Source organism: Platalea leucorodia (assembly GCF_965183815.1).
Source record: "Platalea leucorodia genome assembly, chromosome: 1".
Classification (NCBI taxonomy): Eukaryota; Metazoa; Chordata; class Aves; order Pelecaniformes; family Threskiornithidae; genus Platalea; species Platalea leucorodia.
This window is the reverse complement of record NC_138823.1, coordinates 152,929,925-152,951,118: the sequence shown is the minus strand read 5'-3', so window position 1 is coordinate 152,951,118 and position 21,194 is coordinate 152,929,925. Positions and strand designations below refer to the sequence as shown.

General features: G+C 40.4%; 1 protein-coding gene across 4 annotated transcripts in view; it reads left to right on the top strand.

Annotated features, from left to right (window-relative positions):
- NRP1 (neuropilin 1) overlaps nt 1-20,857 on the top strand; it is a 114,429-nt gene extending 93,572 nt beyond the window's left edge. For 2 of the 4 annotated variants that reach the window (XM_082320597.1, XM_082320595.1), the window contains exons 13-18: nt 2,533-2,592; nt 9,780-9,917; nt 13,319-13,590; nt 14,093-14,186; nt 15,790-15,849; nt 17,092-20,857. In XM_082320597.1, the coding sequence (XP_082176723.1) occupies nt 2,533-2,592; nt 9,780-9,917; nt 13,319-13,590; nt 14,093-14,186; nt 15,790-15,849; nt 17,092-17,378 (911 nt within the window). In that variant the 3' untranslated portion in view covers nt 17,379-20,857. Of the gene's footprint in view, nt 1-2,532; nt 2,593-9,779; nt 9,918-13,315; nt 13,591-14,092; nt 14,187-15,789; nt 15,850-17,091 lie in introns of all 4 variants that reach the window. The other 2 variants (XM_082320596.1, XM_082320594.1) reach the window with 1 other exon arrangement.
- The last annotated feature ends 337 nt before the right edge of the window (nt 20,858-21,194 follow it).

The window sequence follows — 21,194 nt, the reverse complement described above, 5'->3', positions numbered from 1 at the left end:
GCAGATTTGTTTCATCAAAGCATACTCACACGTATACCACCAGAAATATTTCCATGAGCTTCCCCACCAACACTGTATTGCAGCCACAGAGGTGCTGATGTTGTCCAAGCTGCCATCACTAACAGAAAAATAGGAAGAGACATAACATAGTCTGCATGTGGAGCAGAAGCAGCTTGCTAGTTTTCATATTCTCGCACTGTCCTTCTGAGAGAGCTGACACTGCACCACTACGTTTTTGATCTCTTCTTGGAGGTCACTTGCTCCACAAAGCTCTGGACCTGTTTGATGAGATCTTCCTGTAGCAGATCTATTCATCTACAGTAATTGAACTTATTTTTGGACACAGCGACACAAGTTATTTCATCACTGCTCCCTGGTGTGCTTATCTAATAAATGTTTATTGCTTCTTATATCTATGATATAAAATAGCATTAAAATCCGGCAATAGCTGTCCAAGAGGACATTGGGAAACCTTAGGTAAGAGATTGGCTTTTTGGAAGCAGCCAAGTAGAACATCCGACAGCAGATACAAATGAAAGCGCAGTTTCAGCACCAAACCCTTTCTGAGCTTTGCCAATGTCTCCTGAAAATGCATGTTGCATATCATAAATTGAAAAACAGTTCTTGAGTGGAAAAGACACTGCATGGTCACTGTCACTGCTTTTCAAATCAGTGTCCCAGATGAATCTTATTCTTTATGAAAACAGCCATGCAGGGGGTCTGATAAAATAGTCTGTATTGTGCTAAGGTAGTTCAGAAAGCTTTCAATGTTACTAAACATTGTAATTTTTTTATTTTTCTGAAAGGGAAGAGCCAAAGCCCTACACTGACGGCTGGCTTGCAAAGCCCAACAGGCAGAGACATATTTCACATAGACGGAGGCTGCGTGAGGGGAAGGAGACAGATCTGTGCAAGCACCTTCCCTGTTCACTCACAGTCTCTGCACTTCAGGGAGCTCAAGATTGCATCCCACATGTCCCTTAGGGAAAGCTTATTGAGCAGAAGAAACTCCCTCTAGCAATTTTTGCAGGTTGTGCTTAGGGAGCAGTTTATAATCTCTAAGACAAGGGAACAGCCACCAGCCTTCCTGAGCACCAGCTCTTTTGGGGAACTGAACCTATTTCAGTAGTAAAATTGAAAATTACTACATTGCCCTTCTACAAAAGTGCAGACACTTTAGTATAATTTATTACTAGTATAATTTATCACCTAGAAACCCTGAGTAGTGCATGCCCAGTTGTTCTGGACACTGTAGAAACACTGCATTGTACGTATGATGTTACATATAATGCTAAAATGCACAGAAGTTATTTATTTTACCAATAATTTCATTGTAAACATTCTTTTCTTCCTCCAAAATGCATTGAAGGAAAGTATGTAAATCTCACGGCCCGTTAAGGATAGCAGGGCAGTGCAGAGGGGATGTCATCAGCGCCTTACCCTCTTTTATCCACTCCCGATGTGAGTGCGGCACCCGCATTCTCACGGGTACGACAGTTAGAGTTGCTTCCCTGATAGCGCTTGCACATATGTGAGTATCACAATGAAGCCTCCCTTGCAATTAACTGTAATTGTGCTGTAGGCCAGATTCCTTCCTGCTCTATTTGGACCCCATACAGAGCTACTCTATTTGTGTGGCTTATAGCATTTCCCATCAGATCATTCTCACAAACATAAAGCTGATATAGCTTGGGCATTCATTCTCATTGGAAGTCATCATAGTCATCCTTTCTATAATGCTTTAAGCACTTGCTTGCTGGGGAAAAGAAAAGCCATTGACTGGTAATCAGCACCCCACTGTGCATTTATAATTGTGCTAATTTACTTTTTGTTTCCTTTATCAATATGAGGCTTGCTTTAAAAAGTCAAGTATTTTAAAAATATCAATTAGTGAGCTTAGGAGAGGGCCATGACCCCACTCACCTCTTGCTCATCTGTGTGAAGAAGAACACAAAGGGGAAGTCCTTAATTCCTCCTGCTCTTTGAGACAGAAGTGAAACCTGCCTTAGACTATAGCCTAAAGTCGGGCAATTCCCATGCACCCCTCTTGTGAGCTGATCTCACAAGGCAGCTATGAAACAACGGACAGGGAGGAGCCAGCATGGCAGGGGCTGGAGGAGCTCATGTCCCTGATAAGAGAAACAACATGCCATGGGTGAATGCACAAACTGGTGACTGTTAGGAAATGCTACAGAGATCAGTTGCTGACTTCCCGTGTGATTTGGAGCAAATCACTGTCTGTAAAACGAAGACGGCCACAGGGACATGGTGAGGATTGATTAGTTGGTATTTGCAAGGACTCCAAAGATATACAGCTTTATTTAATGATGAATTCCTGGTTTGTTTTTTTTTTTCTTGATGAAGGAAACCAGATCTTTAATGTCATATTTTCATGCTTAAGCTCACATACTCAGTTACCTACATGTCTAATAAAGATAGTAATACTTCAGATTTATATATAGGATATTCCTAATGACTGCTGTGTCCTTTGTTGTGTCCCATGTATCATGATACGCATAATTTCTTTTCCAGGTGGTACCACAGTGCTGAATACAGAAAAGCCAACAGTAATAGACAATACATTACAACCAGGTAAAAAAAGATTTTTCTTATTGAAAACATAATAAATTCCATACCCAAATTTCATGCCAGAGACAAAATAATGAATTGCAGCACTTCCTGACTTCCCATTCCCTAAAAGTCTCTGAAGTAAAGAAGCATCTGGTCTCTCAGCTCTGTACAGTAAATATTTTATTCCTTTCATCCACATGTAGACAGAGCAGAGAACAAGATTTCCTTCTGCATCAGCAAATGCCAAATGCTGACAAAATTAAACTAACTTAATCACATAGTGCACTCTGTTTAAATGTGGCATGTCAATGACACAAAGTGTGTTTGCAAACTCCGGGAAAACAAAAACAGAGCCACACAGGCCCACTCACTATTTATATCCCTGGTTTTACAAAACTAAGACAAGTAAAGTTTGCCAGTTTTCTCCACCAGGGAGCTGGCAGTTTTACAATATTGTTTTCTAGCAAGTTTTCTCAAAATGGGGTTACATAAACTGCTACCATGAACTTGAAAAGGGAAAAACAAGTTGTCACTGGCAGCAGGTCCTTTTTACTTAATCAATACAATAACTAGCAGCTTTTAAAATCCTTAGTTTGCTGCTTCCACAGCTTTCATACCATTTTTTAATATCCTGTACAATTTACTGGGAGAGGGGGAGAGGATAGATTTGGGCAGAAAACCCAAATTCCAAAAACTATGAGCACCAGTTTAAAATGCTTTGCATTAATAATTGTGGAGCGGTAAAGAGGTCAGTTTTCAGTTACTCCCATTTCCTCCATTAAAGTACAGTCAGGCACAGTCTTGCAAGTGATTTATTAACAGGGTGGGTAAGTGTTTAGCATTGTTTCCTCAACCATGTGACACAATCTGCTTTTGCCTCAAGTGCAAAAAAGGGACTCATAATGCAAAAGTTTCCTAAAGGACACTGATGGTGTCAGCCTGATTAAGAGATAGAGCTGATGTATCTCAGATGTTGTTCCCACTCTCAGCCTCTGTGTTCTGATTTTGCAGAGGTGAATGCTTTTACTCCCCTCAAAATTTGTCTCCAGGGTCATCCAGTTGGCTTAGTCAGCATACACTATTTCTAGCTCTGCCCTGCTTTATGAGCAGAGGGAGATTGTGGAGTACCGGTGCAATGAGAAACACGACGGCAGGCTGGCCCGCCTTTGCGGGACACCCCTCCACACTGCTTTTCCACAGCCAGCGTTGCGGAAAGGCTGGAGGGCTGCTGGTGATCCCACGGTTCGGAAAGGGGTGGGGGATGCAAAGGAAGAAAGGATGCTGTGCAGAGGTTTTAGGGTAAAACATTTTAATTTTTATGTCTGAAATGATCTTTTAGCTTTCTATTTTGCTGGAATGACGGATTTTTTTAGTTTTTTAACTATCTTCTTGCATTTAAACAAATTGCAAATTCATAAAGTGCCTCTGTGCAATGCAGTTTTCCTCCCTCCTCCCCAGTGCCAGTTGCATTTGCAGGCTGTGTTTAATCCCTTTGGCTTGGGTGGGACTCTCCAGTAATAGATTGACTGTTTCTGCCAGAGATTAAGATATCCTCATTTTCTCCCCTTACTTCCCTCCTGCACCACCTTCGCTTACTCTGTGATGAGCCAAATTTTTTCTCTACTAAAGGAGTTGCTGAGGTTCCCTTCAGAGCATGCCAATGTTACTTCCCTGCATTGTGCTGGTAGGAACTGTTTCCTTCCGGGGAATAAGGGACAAGTTCACATCCCAAACTCCAGGCTCCCACATGGCAGCACATTACAAAGATCATAGATAGAGATCAGTCAGATGCTAATAAATAAGAATAAGGTTTCCAGAATCTCCAGTTTAAGACATAAAGGTTTCCAGCTGCTTCATAATCCCTCACTGAAGACCAGCCAGAAAACTCCCAAAAAGGGACAGACAGAAATTCCCCTCAACATGGGGAAACCTCTCCTGGCATGAAGGTGCTGTAAGCATTTCCTTCTGCTTGAAGGGGCACGGGTGGACCTAGCTGGCATGATGAAGCACATCAGAGCAAGAGGCCATGCAGCAGGGAGTGAGAGTCTGCTACAGCAGCCACGGAGAACATAGTTTAAACTGGCCTTGAAGTTACAGAGCTGCTCAGGGTCCCCCCAGCCCTCAGCTGGCTGAGGATCAGTGTGCTCCAGCTCTGTCAGCTATTCTCAAGCTGAACAAAGTATGAATTTAATACAGCAAGGACTGAGCCTTCAGCTTCAGCCTTAATTCCCTCTAAGGGCTGGTTTGCCTTAAGATGTTAATATACCTTGAGGTAAATGGTGAACTCCAAGCCAAAGAGCTATTACAGATCAGTTGCAGGATGCAGGCTCCAGCGGGTAGCCCTGCACGAGCTACGCCGTGCCAGTGCTGGCCGCAGCAGCTTGTGCCACGGTGATTCAGGATGAAGGTTTACCAGCTCTCTCAGTAGCAGCACCTGTCGTGGCACAGGTACTTCTGCAATAGGTGCTAACGCCATGTATTGCTGTCCTCCCGCCTGCATTCAAGCCTGCAAACACCTCTAATCTTGTTATCCCAGACTAACATGCTTGTGTGTCAAAGCCTGAGATTATCCTATTCCAACCAGCTTTCATACACTATGGAAACAGTTAAGAGCAAATATCTGGAAAGCCTTTGTGTATAAACAAGCTTTCCATCAAGGAGACTTTTACAGTTCATTTCAAGGGGACTGAACTGTAAGAAAATAAAAAAGAATCATAATTTCAAACTGCTAAAAATGTTTAAAGGTTTGGATTTTTTTTAAGAGAGGATCTACTTTCCTCCTCAAACTTAAAAAGATGCCTTTAACAAATCTGTCTGACAAGGTAAATGCCTTTCAGGCCTCAGTCCTAAGACTCACCAACATCTAGTCTTTTTGAACACATCTTTTTCAATTCCAAAGGACTATTTGAAATGCTTGACTCTTAGCTATTTACATACAAAGCAAGCTGTTCATTTACATTATGTGCTCTCAGCATGTAAGCTCAGTCCTTTGTAAAACAGATTGTTCAAGTAAAGTATCTTGTTTTTCACACATGTAATAGCTATTTCAGAAAAATATAACTAAGAAATCCTGAGGTTAAAATCTATGCTAAGAAATAGTTTAAAAGTAGAATAGGTCTGATTCTCCTTTATGGTGGGACAACTTAGCATCAATAAAGGGATATTAAAGCAGTTAAATTATCATTTACTATCATTTAAGGTAATTCTGTGCTGCCAGCATAAGTGGTATAAAAAGGTGAAATGCAAATACGAATCAGACCCAATATACTACTTTGAAGTGGTCCAAATTATGTTTGTAATTTCCCATTTTAATGTTGATTTACCCTTTGGCAAAAGCATCCTATAGAAAATTTTCATAGCATCTTTAAGGCCATCATGCTCCTTCTTGCTTCTTGTTGGAGGAGTTATAAAAATATGTCAAAGTCTGTGGGCCACGAAAGATTAATGGACTTGCAAGAAACTCACTCAACTAGATTTTCAAATTACTTTCTTGTTCGTGTGCAGTAATGGTTCCAGCTGTGAGCAAGATGTGGTCAAGAAGTACAGCTGTTGGTTATTCTTTGAGAGGATAAATCTGTTTTAATTCAGTATCACGTACCCTACATTTTGAAAAAGGCATATGGGATTTCGTCACACTTCCCTCTCAGATTCTCATCTGAACTGCTGCTATTTGGTTACATAATAGCTGGTTTTCTTCATCCTCTCAATACACACAAACGCAGAGATCAATCACCAATTGGCAGGAGAATTATCCTAGCAGGGGAATGGGCCAGTGCTGTAGAGGGAGACCACCAAATGCTATTCGTCCCTACTTTCCTTCCTTCCACCAGAGCTGCCAAGCTATAGTTCAAGGACAAAGAAGAGGACAGATTGCCTGTAGCTTGCTGTGAGCTACTGTATCAGCCCCCTGGGACCTTTAAGAGAAGTGTTGAACTATTCTGCCTTTTGCTGGGGCAGATCCATTGTCCGTACGACTAATGAACCTATCCTGATGCTACAAGTGTCTATTATTAATTGGCTAGCAGGTCTATTTTTTCTTTTTATGGGTCCCTGGGAGAAGCATTGGAAGAGACATAAGGATAGACAATAAGAGATGGCATGTTTAAGGAGCCCATAAAATAAGAGCATTCTGAAATGCCTTACCTTTGACCTTCAATCCCGTTGCTGTGATTGTCTAAGGAATACATTAACACAATCACTTCTAAGAAAACAATAGGACCCTAGCAAGAAACAGCTGACTGAGAGAAGGTTACTGGTCAAATCCTGCTCAATTTCAAGGGATTCTCATTAACTTCTGCATGGAAAAGAAGTTCGTTTTTATGCTACACCATGCTGTCTGTGAGACCAAAGCCAAGGAACACAGGCATGGCCAAAGCATATCAGACTCGGGCTCTTTGCCAATTTCCTGGACTATATATTTCAAATGAAAGTGCAAGAAATTCTTTATTAGATGGTGCTGTGAAATTTTGCTCTGCTTTGAAACTCTCCTTCTAATCCCAATGTTCAGAGCTGGCTTCAGACCATGAAGCAAAAGGCTTTTGTCACTCCCTGCATTTTTGAATTAACAATTAAATTCTGGATATTTTCCTTATCCATTTCAGTGTCCAGTTCTCTTTGAATTGTGTTCAGCCTCAGCAGCATTCGAGGGAAGCAAGTATTGCTCACATCATACGAGAAATTTTTTACTTTGATCCGCATTGAACTTCACTGGATATCTCACAGTTCTCAGGCTATGAAATGGAGAAAACAGAATATTGTAATATTCCTTCTCTGGATTCTTCACCCATTTACATACTTCTCCTGTGTCTTCTCATATTTATTTTTATTCAGAGTTGAACAATACCAGTCCTTTCAATCTCTTTGTGCTATTTGCTCATTTATGCTGTGTGATATCTTCAGATTGATGTGATCTATCTACCACTGTTCTCCTTTCTTGTGGTTTGAATACCACACAGCCTATCAGTAGCTTTGCATGATATAATCCTTCAGGATTAATAAGATTAATTTTGTTTTACGTTTTCTAAGACCTTTTCTAAAGTTCTGTTCCATGGCTCTGATGACAAAGCCATGCAATATAGCTCTCCCTAGGCCTCCTTGACAATGAAAGGCTATTTTTCACGAACTTAAAACCCTTTAATTCATTTCAATGTCACTCCGTTTCTTTAAAAACTTTCCTTGATTTTCAGATGTCCCCTTTTGGGCAAGATGTCTTTGATCATGGCCCTATTGTCTAGAAAAAAAAATATATATAATGAAGAAAGAAAACATAATGGATCGGTTTTCTGCACTCATGTGCACACAGGCTGAGTTCTGCTTCTTCAACGTTTTGAGCCCAAAGAGAGATTATTCACCACGATCTGCCCTTTACCTAGAAAGAGCTAGGGTCCTCCAGGAAACGTGTTTTCTCCACCTTGAATTCCTGTGCCAGACATTATCTGTTTAATTCATTTGTTCCCAGCTAGGATGCCGTATTCGTGACAATGTGGAGCAGACTCCTCCGGAGGCCAGTGGGAGGGAGCGGGGAGGCGGGCTGGATGGGGCAGATGAAAGGAAGGAGCGAAGAATGAGGGCTTAGTGAGGAGAGACGGGGCAGCACAGCCGAGGTACTGACAGGCGGAGGAGTGGGGCAGGAGCTGCCATACGCTCAGACCTCTCTGCTGACAGAAAGAAATTTTCTAGGGGGCAGAGGGGAGAGGGCACAGTGGCTGCAAAGTGGGAATCCAGTGAGTTGAGTTAAAACTGTGTCTCAGAGCAAGGACCCACCAAACAAGGACACAGCAGGCGAGGAGAGAATGATAGATGAACCCTTTTTATATCCATGCTATCTCAACCTACTCACTTGAGGCATTCTCTGTGTTGATAAAATGATTATTCTAGTTTACTTTCCATTAAAATCTAGGTTGTGAGTTCAAAAGCTTTTCCAGTCTTTCCTGGGCAGCTCACTATGTGGAGGAGGTCGTTGCCTCTTCAGACTGGAAGAGCTCCACCCCAAAGGTCTGGCCAGCCACAGGTCCCAACTACACTTCCCATATTTCTCCATATTTTCCCACAATAAAAAAAAAAAACCCACCACATTCTAGGGACTCCATTATCTTCCCTGGCTTTTTTTTTTTATAGTGGGCAAGAAAGCAAAACACAATTCTTCCCCCAGAGCTGATATTGATGGGAGCACAGAGTCCTTTGTTCTTAGTTCATACTTGCACAAAGCATCTCATTAAAGTAAACCTAAGTTATTCCTTTAATAAGGCGTGAGTCATGCCTGAGAAAAGACTTCAGGATTTGGTCACATTGCTGTGGGAAGGGTATTGCTCTACTGGGAGTTGTCATTGCTCAAGGTGAGGTAAAGGTTCATACCAATGGGGTAGGAACCAAAAGCCCAAAAGATTTCAAACTGCTTCTGAAAATAAGAAATGCAAGGGATTTATGTGCTATCTTTGTATAATCTTTCCATTCAGATTCCAAGTTCTATTGAAGAAAATAAGCTACTATGTATTAAACCTTTGGGCAGAATTGAAGAGATGCTGAAAACAAGATATGATCTCATCCTGACCATAATACCAGACTTCCCTTGTTTTACATGGAGCTTGTTTTGAAGCTTATTTTGAGTTCATTTGGCAATCAGCCACATTTGTCCCTTTTACATCTCAATTTGTCCATTTCAATGCTGCCATCTTGTGGGCCTACTTAACTCTCTGGAAGATGCTGAAATAAGTTCCTTACTGAAGCCATGTACTATACATTTCGCCAGAAATCCTTTCCTGACAAGGACGTTCCATTAGTGTTTCTGCCCTTTCTTATTTTTGCCCAAATCTTATTGTGAGTTGTTGCAAAACATTGCATAATTATGGTACAAATAGATATTATCAACCAGCAAATATATCTGATAAGTAAGCCAGAGCTTTCTTTCTGAGTCATATATGTTACAGTACAGTTACCAGCTAATGTGGGCAAATCAGAAGAATTAATGTAACCACAAAAAAATCCCAAAATATGGGTCATAAAGAGACAAGAAACAACCACATCATTTACTAGAAATAGTCTTTCTTCATCTGTTTCCCAGCAGAGCTGCTCTTACTATAGCTTCTCAGAGTTTCAAGTAGGAACAGCTCTTGCTAATGGTCAAATGCATGAATTTGGTTTTGAAGTACAAAATCTGAATTATGCAATTAACAATCACATTTTGTCCTCCTTTTCCTCTTTCCCTGCAGAGCTGCCACTATACAACTTCAACTGTGCCTTTGGCTGGGGATCCCAAAAGACTTTGTGCCACTGGGAGCACGACAACCAGGTGGATTTAAAGTGGGCAATCCTGACCAGCAAAACTGGGCCAATTCAAGACCACACAGGTAATCATGAGTTCATGATTTAGCCCTTTTACATGGAAGAGGTTGTTCTGTTTAATACCAACATGCCTTCAAAAACCAGAGGAGAATGAATTATACCTAAAATATGTAGAGTCTCAAAGATGATTCTCTAGGCAACCTCACCCGTTGTATGCAGTCACAACTGACCGTAATCGTCCTTTCTGTTGGGGAACAAAGATCATTTATTGTCAGGAATTGAAGATTTTTCCTTCTCCTGACTTGCCTTTGGATAACCACCATCTAGGGTAGAAAGAAATCTGAATGACCAAATATTCTGCGAATATCACTCACCAAGTGGTACAGTCATGAACAAACCTCACATCATTGCTCCTGTTTGTAGTCACAGGGGCTGCCTACCACAGAAAGGTGTTGTAAGTGAAACTTCCCAGATGGATGTATTTCCATGCCCTCCTCCTCTCCAGCAGGAGTTGGAAGTTATAGCCATCCCTTCGCTCACACACAGTTTTTCCAGAAATATCACCCTGGGAAATTTATTGGTTGGTTTTGTAGTATCTAACTCATGACTCTGCATAATTAGGCAATAAATATGCTGCTGGCTAGTGGCAAAGGGAGGGCGCTGCATGACCTGCACAGCCTCTAGCTTTAGCGTTCACTCTTGCATACGTGCAGATTAATCAAATGTGTTGAGATGAATCCCCCTTCCCACTTCTGCAACCCCTTTGCTTAATGAGAATGACAAGGAAATTAGACAAAATTGGACTTTTTACATTCTGAGACACTTTCAATTGAATCTTAAGACAAGTACAGTAGTTTCAGGGAAAAAAAAAACTTATAAATCTTTGACTATAAATGGCATTGTACAAATAAATGGCATCAAATTAACTAAATGCAGTTAGCTGAAGTGAAGGCTGTAATGGTGGAAAAATTGATGTAAAGTGAAATGGCTCAGTAGGATCTGACATTGAAAGGAGGTTAAAAGCTATGTTAGCCAGATACTGACAAAATCTAAAAGGCATGCATAAGTAAAGCTCTAATTAAGACAATGAAGACAGAGTTCCTGACCCAGCACTGCAATAATATTCTGGAAATGAGAGCTATCTGCACTTTGCCACCAAGGATTATAGAGAGACTGAACCTGTCTTCAATCAAGAGATGAAGAAATGATATTCTTCAAATGAGATTTTGTTGTTTCTGCTGGGCCCTGCTAGTGCAGAAGACTTATTTGTTCCATTAGCTGTAGCTTCAGCAAGTCTTACAGGCAGCCCTTTTTGCTCCTTAGTGCACTAACTTTCAATATGCTCCAAAATTTTCCTTCAACTCTAAGGGCACCTTCACCTGCCAGGCTTGCCAGTCGCCTGCCAGCAGGTACAGAATGAGTGGGGTGGGTGTGAACGCAGACCACAAGCAGTCTGAATGGCACTGCTGTCCCAAACAAGCCCCTCAGTGTCACCACTACACAGCAAGGCCACCCTATATACTGGGAGAACTGCAATGAGCAATTCCCAGGCATATCTTTCTCTCAGCTGCACTTGTATAAAGCTGAAGAAAGTCCACAGAAGTGGTCTTCAACAGCAATTGCTTTAAGACAGCAGGATATGCTGTATGACACTTCAAATGATACATGTTATGATTAAATCTGGCCAGAATTAGGTCTTCCAACTGAGACAGCCATCCTAATGCTGTGATTATTTTTCTTTTTTCCTCCCTTTGGATTTCCCTATTGCCATTCTTTGATGAGATTTACACATGTGCTGCCCTCTGCACAGAAGTAAAGTTGGAAAGAACATATAGGCACAAGCACTGCTGCTGAAGATGCTGGACAAGATGTTACTGCAGTAAGATAGAAAAAAGGGGAAAAAAAAAAAGCCTAAATTTTTTTGGCAATTTAATATCATCTTCCCTTATAAAATTCTTTCAAAGACCAGATACTTCCATATGCATATTGGCCAGGATACCTCTGACTGCCTACAGAAAAATCCAAATAAAAATCCTTGTCTACTGTTAGAAGAAATATTTCCCTTTCTCATTTATTAGGCCCATTCCTTCCAGACACTGGGTTTAACCCACTCCTCTTTGTTCCTGGTTCACCTTTTACTACGCTGTCCTTCTTATACTTCCTAGAGTGGCAATGCTCATCTTCCCTTCTTCACTGGTGCAGCACTGTACCGTTACAATCCAGCAAGTCTCAGTTATACATTATTTCAAATGAAATTCAAGAATATCATGTATAAGCAAAGACCAATGCTGATAAAACATTACCCTTCCAAAACACCTTATTTCACCTCTTTTCATTTTTCTTTTCTTTAAGCGTTGGTATAAACAGAGATATATATACTTATTTCAGCATATGAGAAATAGTATTTCTTATTATTACTTTTCTCCTTCCTACTTTCAAAATAACTTTATACCGATGCTAGTAAATGCTATCATCTCCATGCTTTTGTGTGAGTGCATTACACATGTGATCTGTTCGTACACACACCAGGATGAACTTCGTATTTTTCCACCATAATTCTCTGCAAAGATGCTGTTCAAAAGCTGACTGGAATGGATGCCTGGCTGGTGTAAATCAGAAGCACTTCTCTGCAGTCAGTGTCTTACTTAGCACTTTTCTGTTGCCAAACTAATCATACTCCCACATGCTTCTCTCCCAGTGTGATTAAGCAAGTCATTTTCCAAGTTAAGGGTATTAGGTATTCAGATTTCAATGTGTTTAAATCCATTATGCTCTTCAGAAAATACCAGCCATAATCCTACTCTTTCAGGAAGTGGCTCACAAATATACAGAGCCAAATATATTATTGCCAAAATGAAGGGAATAACTCTGGCACTGTTTGTGACAACGCTCAGACTCTGTTTAGGAGCACTGTTTAGATCTCAGTTCCTGATCTCTGACCATGGCTGTTCAAAGCTAGTTTATCCTCCAGTGTTCTTCCCATTCTAATCTTGACTTCTTGAGCACAGATTACTTTAAACAGAGATTAAAAATAGCTCTTTGCACAATTAGTGTAGAGTACGCCCCGAGGGATGTCTGTCTAGCCTGCTGAACTAGGGCTGGCTCTCTTCAGGAGGTGCACGCTGACTAATGGAGCATACGCTGTCACACCAAACATGCTTTTGCCTCCTTCCCTGAGCAAAAGAAAAGGCCTTGTGTGTGCTGTGTAGTGAACATCTTGTTACGGTTCACTCTCAGCACAAAGCATCCCAGTGAACAGTAAAGGAGACTGCCAGAAGAACTAAACTCTCCTTAGAGCGCATCAGCTTTCCCAGAGCTCCCAAACCAATGCCCTCTGACTCTGTTGGTTGTGAGGCTTAACCTATATCAGCGTGGAAAGAAGGCAAAATGATGGGGGGGTTGGGGCTTCTTAGAAAGAATATGAAAGCTGGTGGCTATTCCTAACGCAGTCCTTCTGTCACAGTAGGAGATGGCAATTTCATTTACTCGCAAGCTGACGAAAGCCAGAAAGGGAAAGTCGCTCGACTGCTGAGCCCCATGATTTACTCGCAGAACTCTGCCCACTGCATGACTTTCTGGTACCACATGTCCGGTGCACACGTCGGCACCCTGAAGATCAAACTACGGTACCAAAAGCCAGACGAATACGATCAGGTGCTGTGGACCCTGAGCGGGCACCAGGCAAACTGCTGGAAGGAAGGACGTGTTCTTCTTCACAAGTCCGTGAAACACTACCAGGTGAGCTTGGCCACTCCTCACTGAACTAACAGAGATGAGGCCAGTAAGACCTTACTGATCACATTTTATGCGCCGTATCAGAAAATGTCACCGAAGGATTTATGTAGACAGTATTATACCTACAGATGAGGTGCTGTTGCTGTGACAGTAATAATAGTGGCGTATTTCATGGTATCTCAGATGACAGTGATACAAGCGGTTTGTTATCAAAGGCCAAATAAATAGTTTAGAAATCATTTCTCATGTCACAAAACTGCATAATTGCCACAGTTTTGCTGCTGGTGTAAAAGTCTTTAATGAAGTTATGACATTCTATAAATTCACATTTGCATATATAAGTTCATAAAGGCATGCAGTGCAGGTTGGCAGGCCACAGTCAAAGTACATGTAAATGTGGCACCACAACAAGTGAAGATGTGTGTTAACAACTAATTCAGATATCCTGAATGATGCAATTGTGTGTTAACAGGAAAACAATGTGAATATTATCTTATTTTGCCAGGTGGTTATTGAGGGAGAAATTGGAAAAGGAACTGGAGGAATTGCTGTGGATGATATTAAAATTGACAATCACGTAGCACAAGAGGATTGCCGAAGTAAGTATGCATAGCAAGAACATATAGAAATCTCATGCAAAACATTATTTATTTTGTTTTGATAGCTGTTTTTTTCTGTGAGAAAGGGATAGATAATTATTGACTCTATAGGAAGTTTTGCACTGAAAATATCCTGATCTGGCCCATAGCTTTATTCATAGTAAGTGCCACTGGTATCACATCACTACCACAGCAACTGCAGTCTTTTGGATCAGAAGTAGCATCCTACTGACATGGGTCACAGCATGTTCACATCCTCACATCCCTCCCCGTATTTCATATGACTCTCCTCTTTACATTTCTTTTACATGCTTTTCCTAATGCTCTTCCCTATTTTAACTAATGCTCAAAATCCAATTTTATTTCTTTACGCTTTTTAGATCACTTACCACCAAGCCTGCTTTAATTCTACCCAGGCTTTTTTAAAGGACCATATCAAACCCTTACAGGATACACAGATAGGGTGAAATGGCCCCTGCTCTGTCCTCTGCTGTTCTGTAATTCTGAGTTTGCTGTGACTTGTTTGCTGTAGTCACCAGCTGCCAGAGATGTGCCACATGAAGTAATGTTAGAAGATGGCCTTTTCCACATCTAAGCCAGGCTATTCCTCAGATGCTATTTGAGTCCTTTTATTTCTGGCCAGTCTTGAGTTATTCCAGTCACTGCTGATCATATGTGCATTGCGTACTGCACGTAATTTGGCAGCAGCAACCCCAGATAAACACAAGCAACTGAACCCTGTCCTTCATGATGGAGATGAAGCAATGACTTTTATGTAGGAGAGGGAATAGAACCGAGAACCCTCAGCGTTAGGAATATAAACTTGTGCCATGTGAGCTGGCAACACAACTTAGAGCAATAATAGAGGGTATTCCTCACCTTTTGTAGCTAATAGCCTTTTGAGGGTAACATGACAGACTTCAGCTATATGGTCTGCAGGATGAGAAAACTGTACAATCTCTTTTTATTACAGTCCATCTCCTGGGGTTCCTCATATGCCACCAGAGTGGCAGTTACCAGGAAGGAGAGGCAGGACATGCTGCTTGGTCCTCCTGCAGTGCCCTCAGTGCCAGGAAGGGTGCTGGGACCACACTGATGGTATTTACCTGACTCCAAATGAGAGAGGAAAGTACCTGCCTCCACATGTTTCGGTTGTTCAAACCAAAGGCTGAGCAAAGATTTTGGCCTGTGGGAGCTAAAGCCAAAAGCTTAGTCTGAAGCCCAAACACAAGTGGTCTCACTGCAGCCACTGAAACTATTCTTGTGATTAACTATGCCTATGCTGATGAAGTGTTATGGAATTGGGCTCCAAAATTGTAAATACAATGAATGAGATGCTAATTCATCACACTCATTTCTCTTTCCTAGACATGGAAAACCCCTGCTGATAACTAAAACTGTGCCAAGGCTGGGCAGGGAGTAGTTTTTAAATCTTTCTTTTTTTCTCCATTAATTTTCAGAGCCCATCACAATGAACAGTTCTGTCAAGCTGACATAATGATGCTCTGACACAGGAAAATCTGCTATACCATTATTGCCAGCGTGATAGTCAATCAGTGTTTGTAACCCTAATAATCAATGTCAATTCTCTTTGCTTCATTAGAATCAACTGATGTGGAGAATGAAATAGCTGAAGAAGAAGACCCAGAAAGTAATCAAACAGGTAAAAATTGTGTTATTGTTAAAAGGGAATGAATTTTAAAGTGTGTTTTCATGTGAATTTGTGTATTCTATTTATTTATTTATAGATTAGTTCTCTAACTGCATATTGTATTAAGGTTTTTTGATTCATCTAGATCAGATGCTAAGAAGGTTTACATTTATTTGAAGGATGTAATAGTTTTATTCTTTTATGTCATATAATCTTATGGACGTCGTATTTTTTATACCTGTCTCAAACCTTTCAAACTTTATATACATAATTTGTTACATTGTATACATATATATGCATGCACACTATAGCTCCTTAATATTTTGTTATCTAGAAGGCTTGTCCACAGCTGAAGAAACAGCTATCATTATATGTTACAATTTATGACTCACGCAGTGTCTAGATAATTAGGCTCAAAACTCTTCAGGCTAATTGTTTCTCAGACCTGGCTGAAAATGTCATTTTATGACCAGTCTACCAAAGCATTATCATTTTCAATGATGATAGCTGTAAATGGATCATTAAATGGATCATAATTGTCATATTGTCCCAATAATAAAATATACTTGCATTTTTCAGGCAATGAGCTTAATTTTTTTCTGTTGCAGTCAACAGGATTGCTATCATTGATGTCAGTGAAAGCAGGGTTTGTCCACAAAGACTTTTTGGCTTTTCCTGCAATAATTAGCAGGGTTATTGGATCTCTTTCATAAACTGAAAGGGTTGAGGGAAAACATTATGATGCCCAGTGAATATTTTGCACAAGGGGGCAGAGTGCTTTTCTGCATCAGTTCTGTCACTATTTCGATTTCAAGGTCCAATCCTGAAGTCAGTGAAGTGGAGATGGACGCAAAATGGCTGGAGATTCCCGACCAATGTCTAAGGCTATAAACATTCACACTGAGCTAAACAAGATTTAATTACCATTTTTGAGCTAAATACTGCAAACTGCCAAAATATAATCAAAAGGTCTGGTTATTCATTCCCAAGACTCCCACTTAATCCAAGGCAGAATCAGACCCCTCCTAACATGCAGCAGATTCAGGGATTGGAGAACAGTATGAAAAAAATCAACTATTTGGGCTGCATTATAGTTTTCAGCTATTTATTACTACCTCCAAGAAGCTAGGTTTTCAAATTGTGTAGCAATTTATGTCAGAAACTTGATGTCCTTTCTCCAAATTTCCAACTTATCAAACAGAGTTCTACCTAGAATCAGTTCTGAAAATTTTGCAATTCTTTACTCCATTTCAGGGTTTACGCCTCCATACCATACAGGTGAGGACTACGACGATATCTCCAGGAAACCAGGCAACGTCCTGAAGACCCTAGATCCAATCCTTATTACCATTATAGCCATGAGTGCACTCGGGGTGCTTTTAGGAGCCATTTGTGGAGTTGTCCTGTACTGTGCCTGTTGGCACAATGGGATGTCGGAGAGGAACTTGTCTGCACTGGAGAATTACAATTTTGAACTGGTCGATGGTGTAAAACTGAAAAAAGATAAACTAAACACACAGAATTCATACTCGGAAGCATGAAGGTATAAAGCGACTGGAGAAGTTTCAGAGAATCGGGATGGAAGGACATAGCTCGGTCGTGCTGGGGAACTGTTGATCTTCTTTTACTGTACAGGCTGAAAAGTGCATTGATGACACTGAGCCAAGCTTTTCTCAGGAGCTTCGATGGGTGTGTAACCAATAAACATGGACAACAATCTGTGTTAACAATCTGAATCATGTACAGTCTGCTTTTTCTGTTGGTTTTATTTGAAATAATCAAGTGCTGGTGTTGAGACCAAGTATGATTGACTTATAGTTCATTTTGTCTTTCTTTCTCTCCCTCTCTTTTGTTTTCCGTTAATGGATAATTTTGTTTTTACTGTGCAAAATCCAAGATGCTGTCACAAAATGTATTCAGTGGGGTCCTTCGGATGGACATGCTGTCTGTAGCTCAGTGCCCAGAAAATATTGGAGTAACAGCAATTTAGTGGACTCCTGCACCTGTATTTGTGTATAATTGCTCGTGTTGTGCATAGGCAAAGAAGGGTTAGGATGTTTTTGAAAGTACTGCTGCATCAGTACCGATATAGTGTGTCAGCTCTGTTTACAAAGCAATACAGTCAAATTTTATTGATGTTTTTCAGTGTTGTACTAAATTTTGTGCTTGTGAACTCCATAAAAGAGTATGTGCCATCATCAGACACAACTGGTAACCGAGTGTACTGCCTAAAAACTAAACAAAAAAGTCCTTGGCACTGGCTAGTGTATGTCCTCTCAAGTGCCTTTTTGTTTGTACTGCTTCTCATTGTGTTAACATTAACTACAGCTCTGCTTCTCTGCAGTTATGCCCTTGTCTTTAATCATATTCTGATGGCTCACTGACTAAAACAAAAGTATATTTTAGTGTGAGAAAGTAGCCTCAGTAAGGCAAGGACTAATCAGATTTGGCAACCTGGCTCGATTGTTCTGCTTTCTGTATTTCAACTTCATGTCTCTTGACCCTTTTGTATAAAGCTGCAATATCCCCTTTTATTGTTCTTTCATATAGAATGTATTTTCAAATGTAAAATCTCTCTCCCTTTCTCTTCTCTTCCTCTCTCTCTTTCTCTCTCTGCGTAGATTGCATAAGCATTTGCCATTGCCAAGGAAAGAGAACTGCAGCTTTAACTTGCTGGTAATGGCAAAGGATTTTATTAGAGTTTGTGTTAAAAAATAAGGAAAATTCTTATCTTTACCCTCCAAAGTCGAACTTTGGGTTTCTTCTTAACAGCATAAAGTGACAGTATCTTTTTTCCTGAAGTCATGAAACATGCCTTTCATCCTGAACAGCTTGCCTGTTAATCACACTAGGGAAAAGGATTCGCTTACTGAAAAGATTGCCTTTAAAATGAGAAACTTTCCTCCTCCTGCCCCTACCTGAACCCAGAGTTCTGTTCTCTCAGTAAATGTGTATTTTCATGCTAATCAATGCTAATTGGGCTTATGCATGGGTACTGAGGGCAGAAGAAAATCCCACAGTGTATGTAGGGTATGTTCTTACCACCCTGTTATATCCAATTGGCATTTCATACCAGGAGGTTTCTGTTTGACCAGAAGTGCAGATAGTGACAGATTCAGCAAGCTGAGTAGTGTAAGCTGTCAGAAAAATGTTTTGACAATTATGTGGCAATTTTTTAATATTTTAGGACAAATATTATTGGACAAATAATATTCAACAGCCTATGCAGCTGGTCCAACAGGGTAAAAAGAAACAAGCTTTTGTTGCCCTCAGGGGTCCATAGGAGTAGGCGGGGGACCAGAGGTATCATTCACCTCTTGCAGGTGCGAGGGGAACCCCTGGGTTTTCTGCGGTGACCCACACACGGCACAGCCATAACTGGGGGGGGCAGTGGAAGAAGGCAGCTTTAACCTTCCCCTGGGTATCTACCAACCAGCAGGTAAAACCCATGCGAACATGGGGAAAGGAATGTCCTGCAAAGTGCTGAACTCATGTTTTTCCTCACTGAATTCCCTGAGCAGAGTCAGGGAAGTGATTGTGACTTTCTGAATTAGTCTTTTCCAAAATTGCTTTTGTAGTAGAGCAATGAAGTATCCTGTCCAGGACTAGGACTAAAGAAGGGCTAGTTCAGCCTTGAATTACTAGAGCAACAGAATCCACTCCTATTTATCGATTAAATGTTTTGCAGCATATCATTTCACCAGTATGAACCATAAAAGAAAAATCTGTGGAAAACCCACCAGTAACCTAGAAATTGAAGAACAGGGAGGGAGACTGGAGGTAAAAATATGAGTTTGGAAATTGAAAATATTTTAAAGGAAGACCCAATAGAAAAAACAGAGGACAGTTGCTACTTCAAAGGAGTCTGAAGGGCAGAGACTATAGTGAATATTCAAACACCCATTCAGGTGCCTAAATTGGAAGAGTTACCTCCCCAGGCTCTAGACCCTGGGTCCTCCAGAAGGTAAGACAAGAGCACCTAAGGCCTGAAAGTTAGGTCTAAAAGTCAGTCCATGAAATGTCCCAAGTGAACTCACTTTGGCAGAGGCAGAATTTTCATTTGCATCCAACAGCGTAATTTGACTATAATAGTATCGCAGCTGCTAGTTAATTAACCCAAAGAAAAAAATGGATTTTTCAAAACTATTTTCAGCACACTACCACCATGCGATTCAGGTGTTAGGGTCTGTTCTCCTCAGCTGAAAAAACTTCTAGTCCACTCACCTGACTGAGAGTTACATGCATATATTGCCTTGAAGATAAAATCTCATTGGGGAGCCCAAGCCCAAAACCTTTTGAAATATTCCCATGGATTTCAATAGATTCTGGACCAGCTCTTGGTCTTGATCTATTTGAACAATAAAGCTGGTGGTTGGTGGTTTTTTTCCTTCTTTTAACATACTGAGAATAGTGAACGTAAAAAGAAATATATCTCCTTTGTGGTCTTCAGACCCTACTATGATAATGAGGATCTAGCACTGAAGATTTGATTTCTCTGAAGGTAACAGAAAGAAAGTTGCCCTTCAATAAAGGAAAAATGATACTGCAACTTTACATTGAAAAGTATCTTGCACTGATAAATATATTTAAAAAAATTATATGTTTATAAAGTTATTAATTTGTAAAGGCAGTGTTACAAAATGTTCAGTTTATATTGTTTTAGATTGTTTCATAATTTTTAAAGTGTAAAATAACATATTTTTTTCTTTATTGAAAAACTATAAAAATCTTCTGTAGTAAAATGATTTCATTTTACTGGTATATTATTGCTTCATGTTTTGTACCATCATAAAACTTTGTGCAAATTTTTTTTACAGAAATTTTTATTTTCTATGACAATATGACACTTGTAAATTGTTGTTTCAAAATGAACAGCGAAGCCTTAACTTTAAATGACATTTGTATTCTCAGACACTGAGTAGCATAAAAAAATCACATAGAACTGAACTGTAACTTAAATTTCCAAACTATGACTACTACATTCCAAAGAAACAGTTGAATTAAACATTTTCATAAAATATCCCATACCTGATGTATTTTATTATACGAAAATGGATTGGTTTTACTAAATGGCTGGGTTTATTTAGCGTGTTGCAACAAGCACAATGTTTTAATCATGGTTACATTTGTTGGTAGGCAACTCCAATAAACAGACACCTTGGTGGGACCATTCATGGTTTAGGATGGAGGGATTCACCCTCTGCCTGCCCAGTTCTCTCTCCCTGCTGGCAGACACTCCCACTACATGCCTAACTTTTAGCCAAACGGCAGGGATTTAAGAGGACAAATCTGCCACCACTGCTCGCAGGTTGTAATTCACCTCACTGCCATGGGAAGCCCAAGCCGCACACCCTACG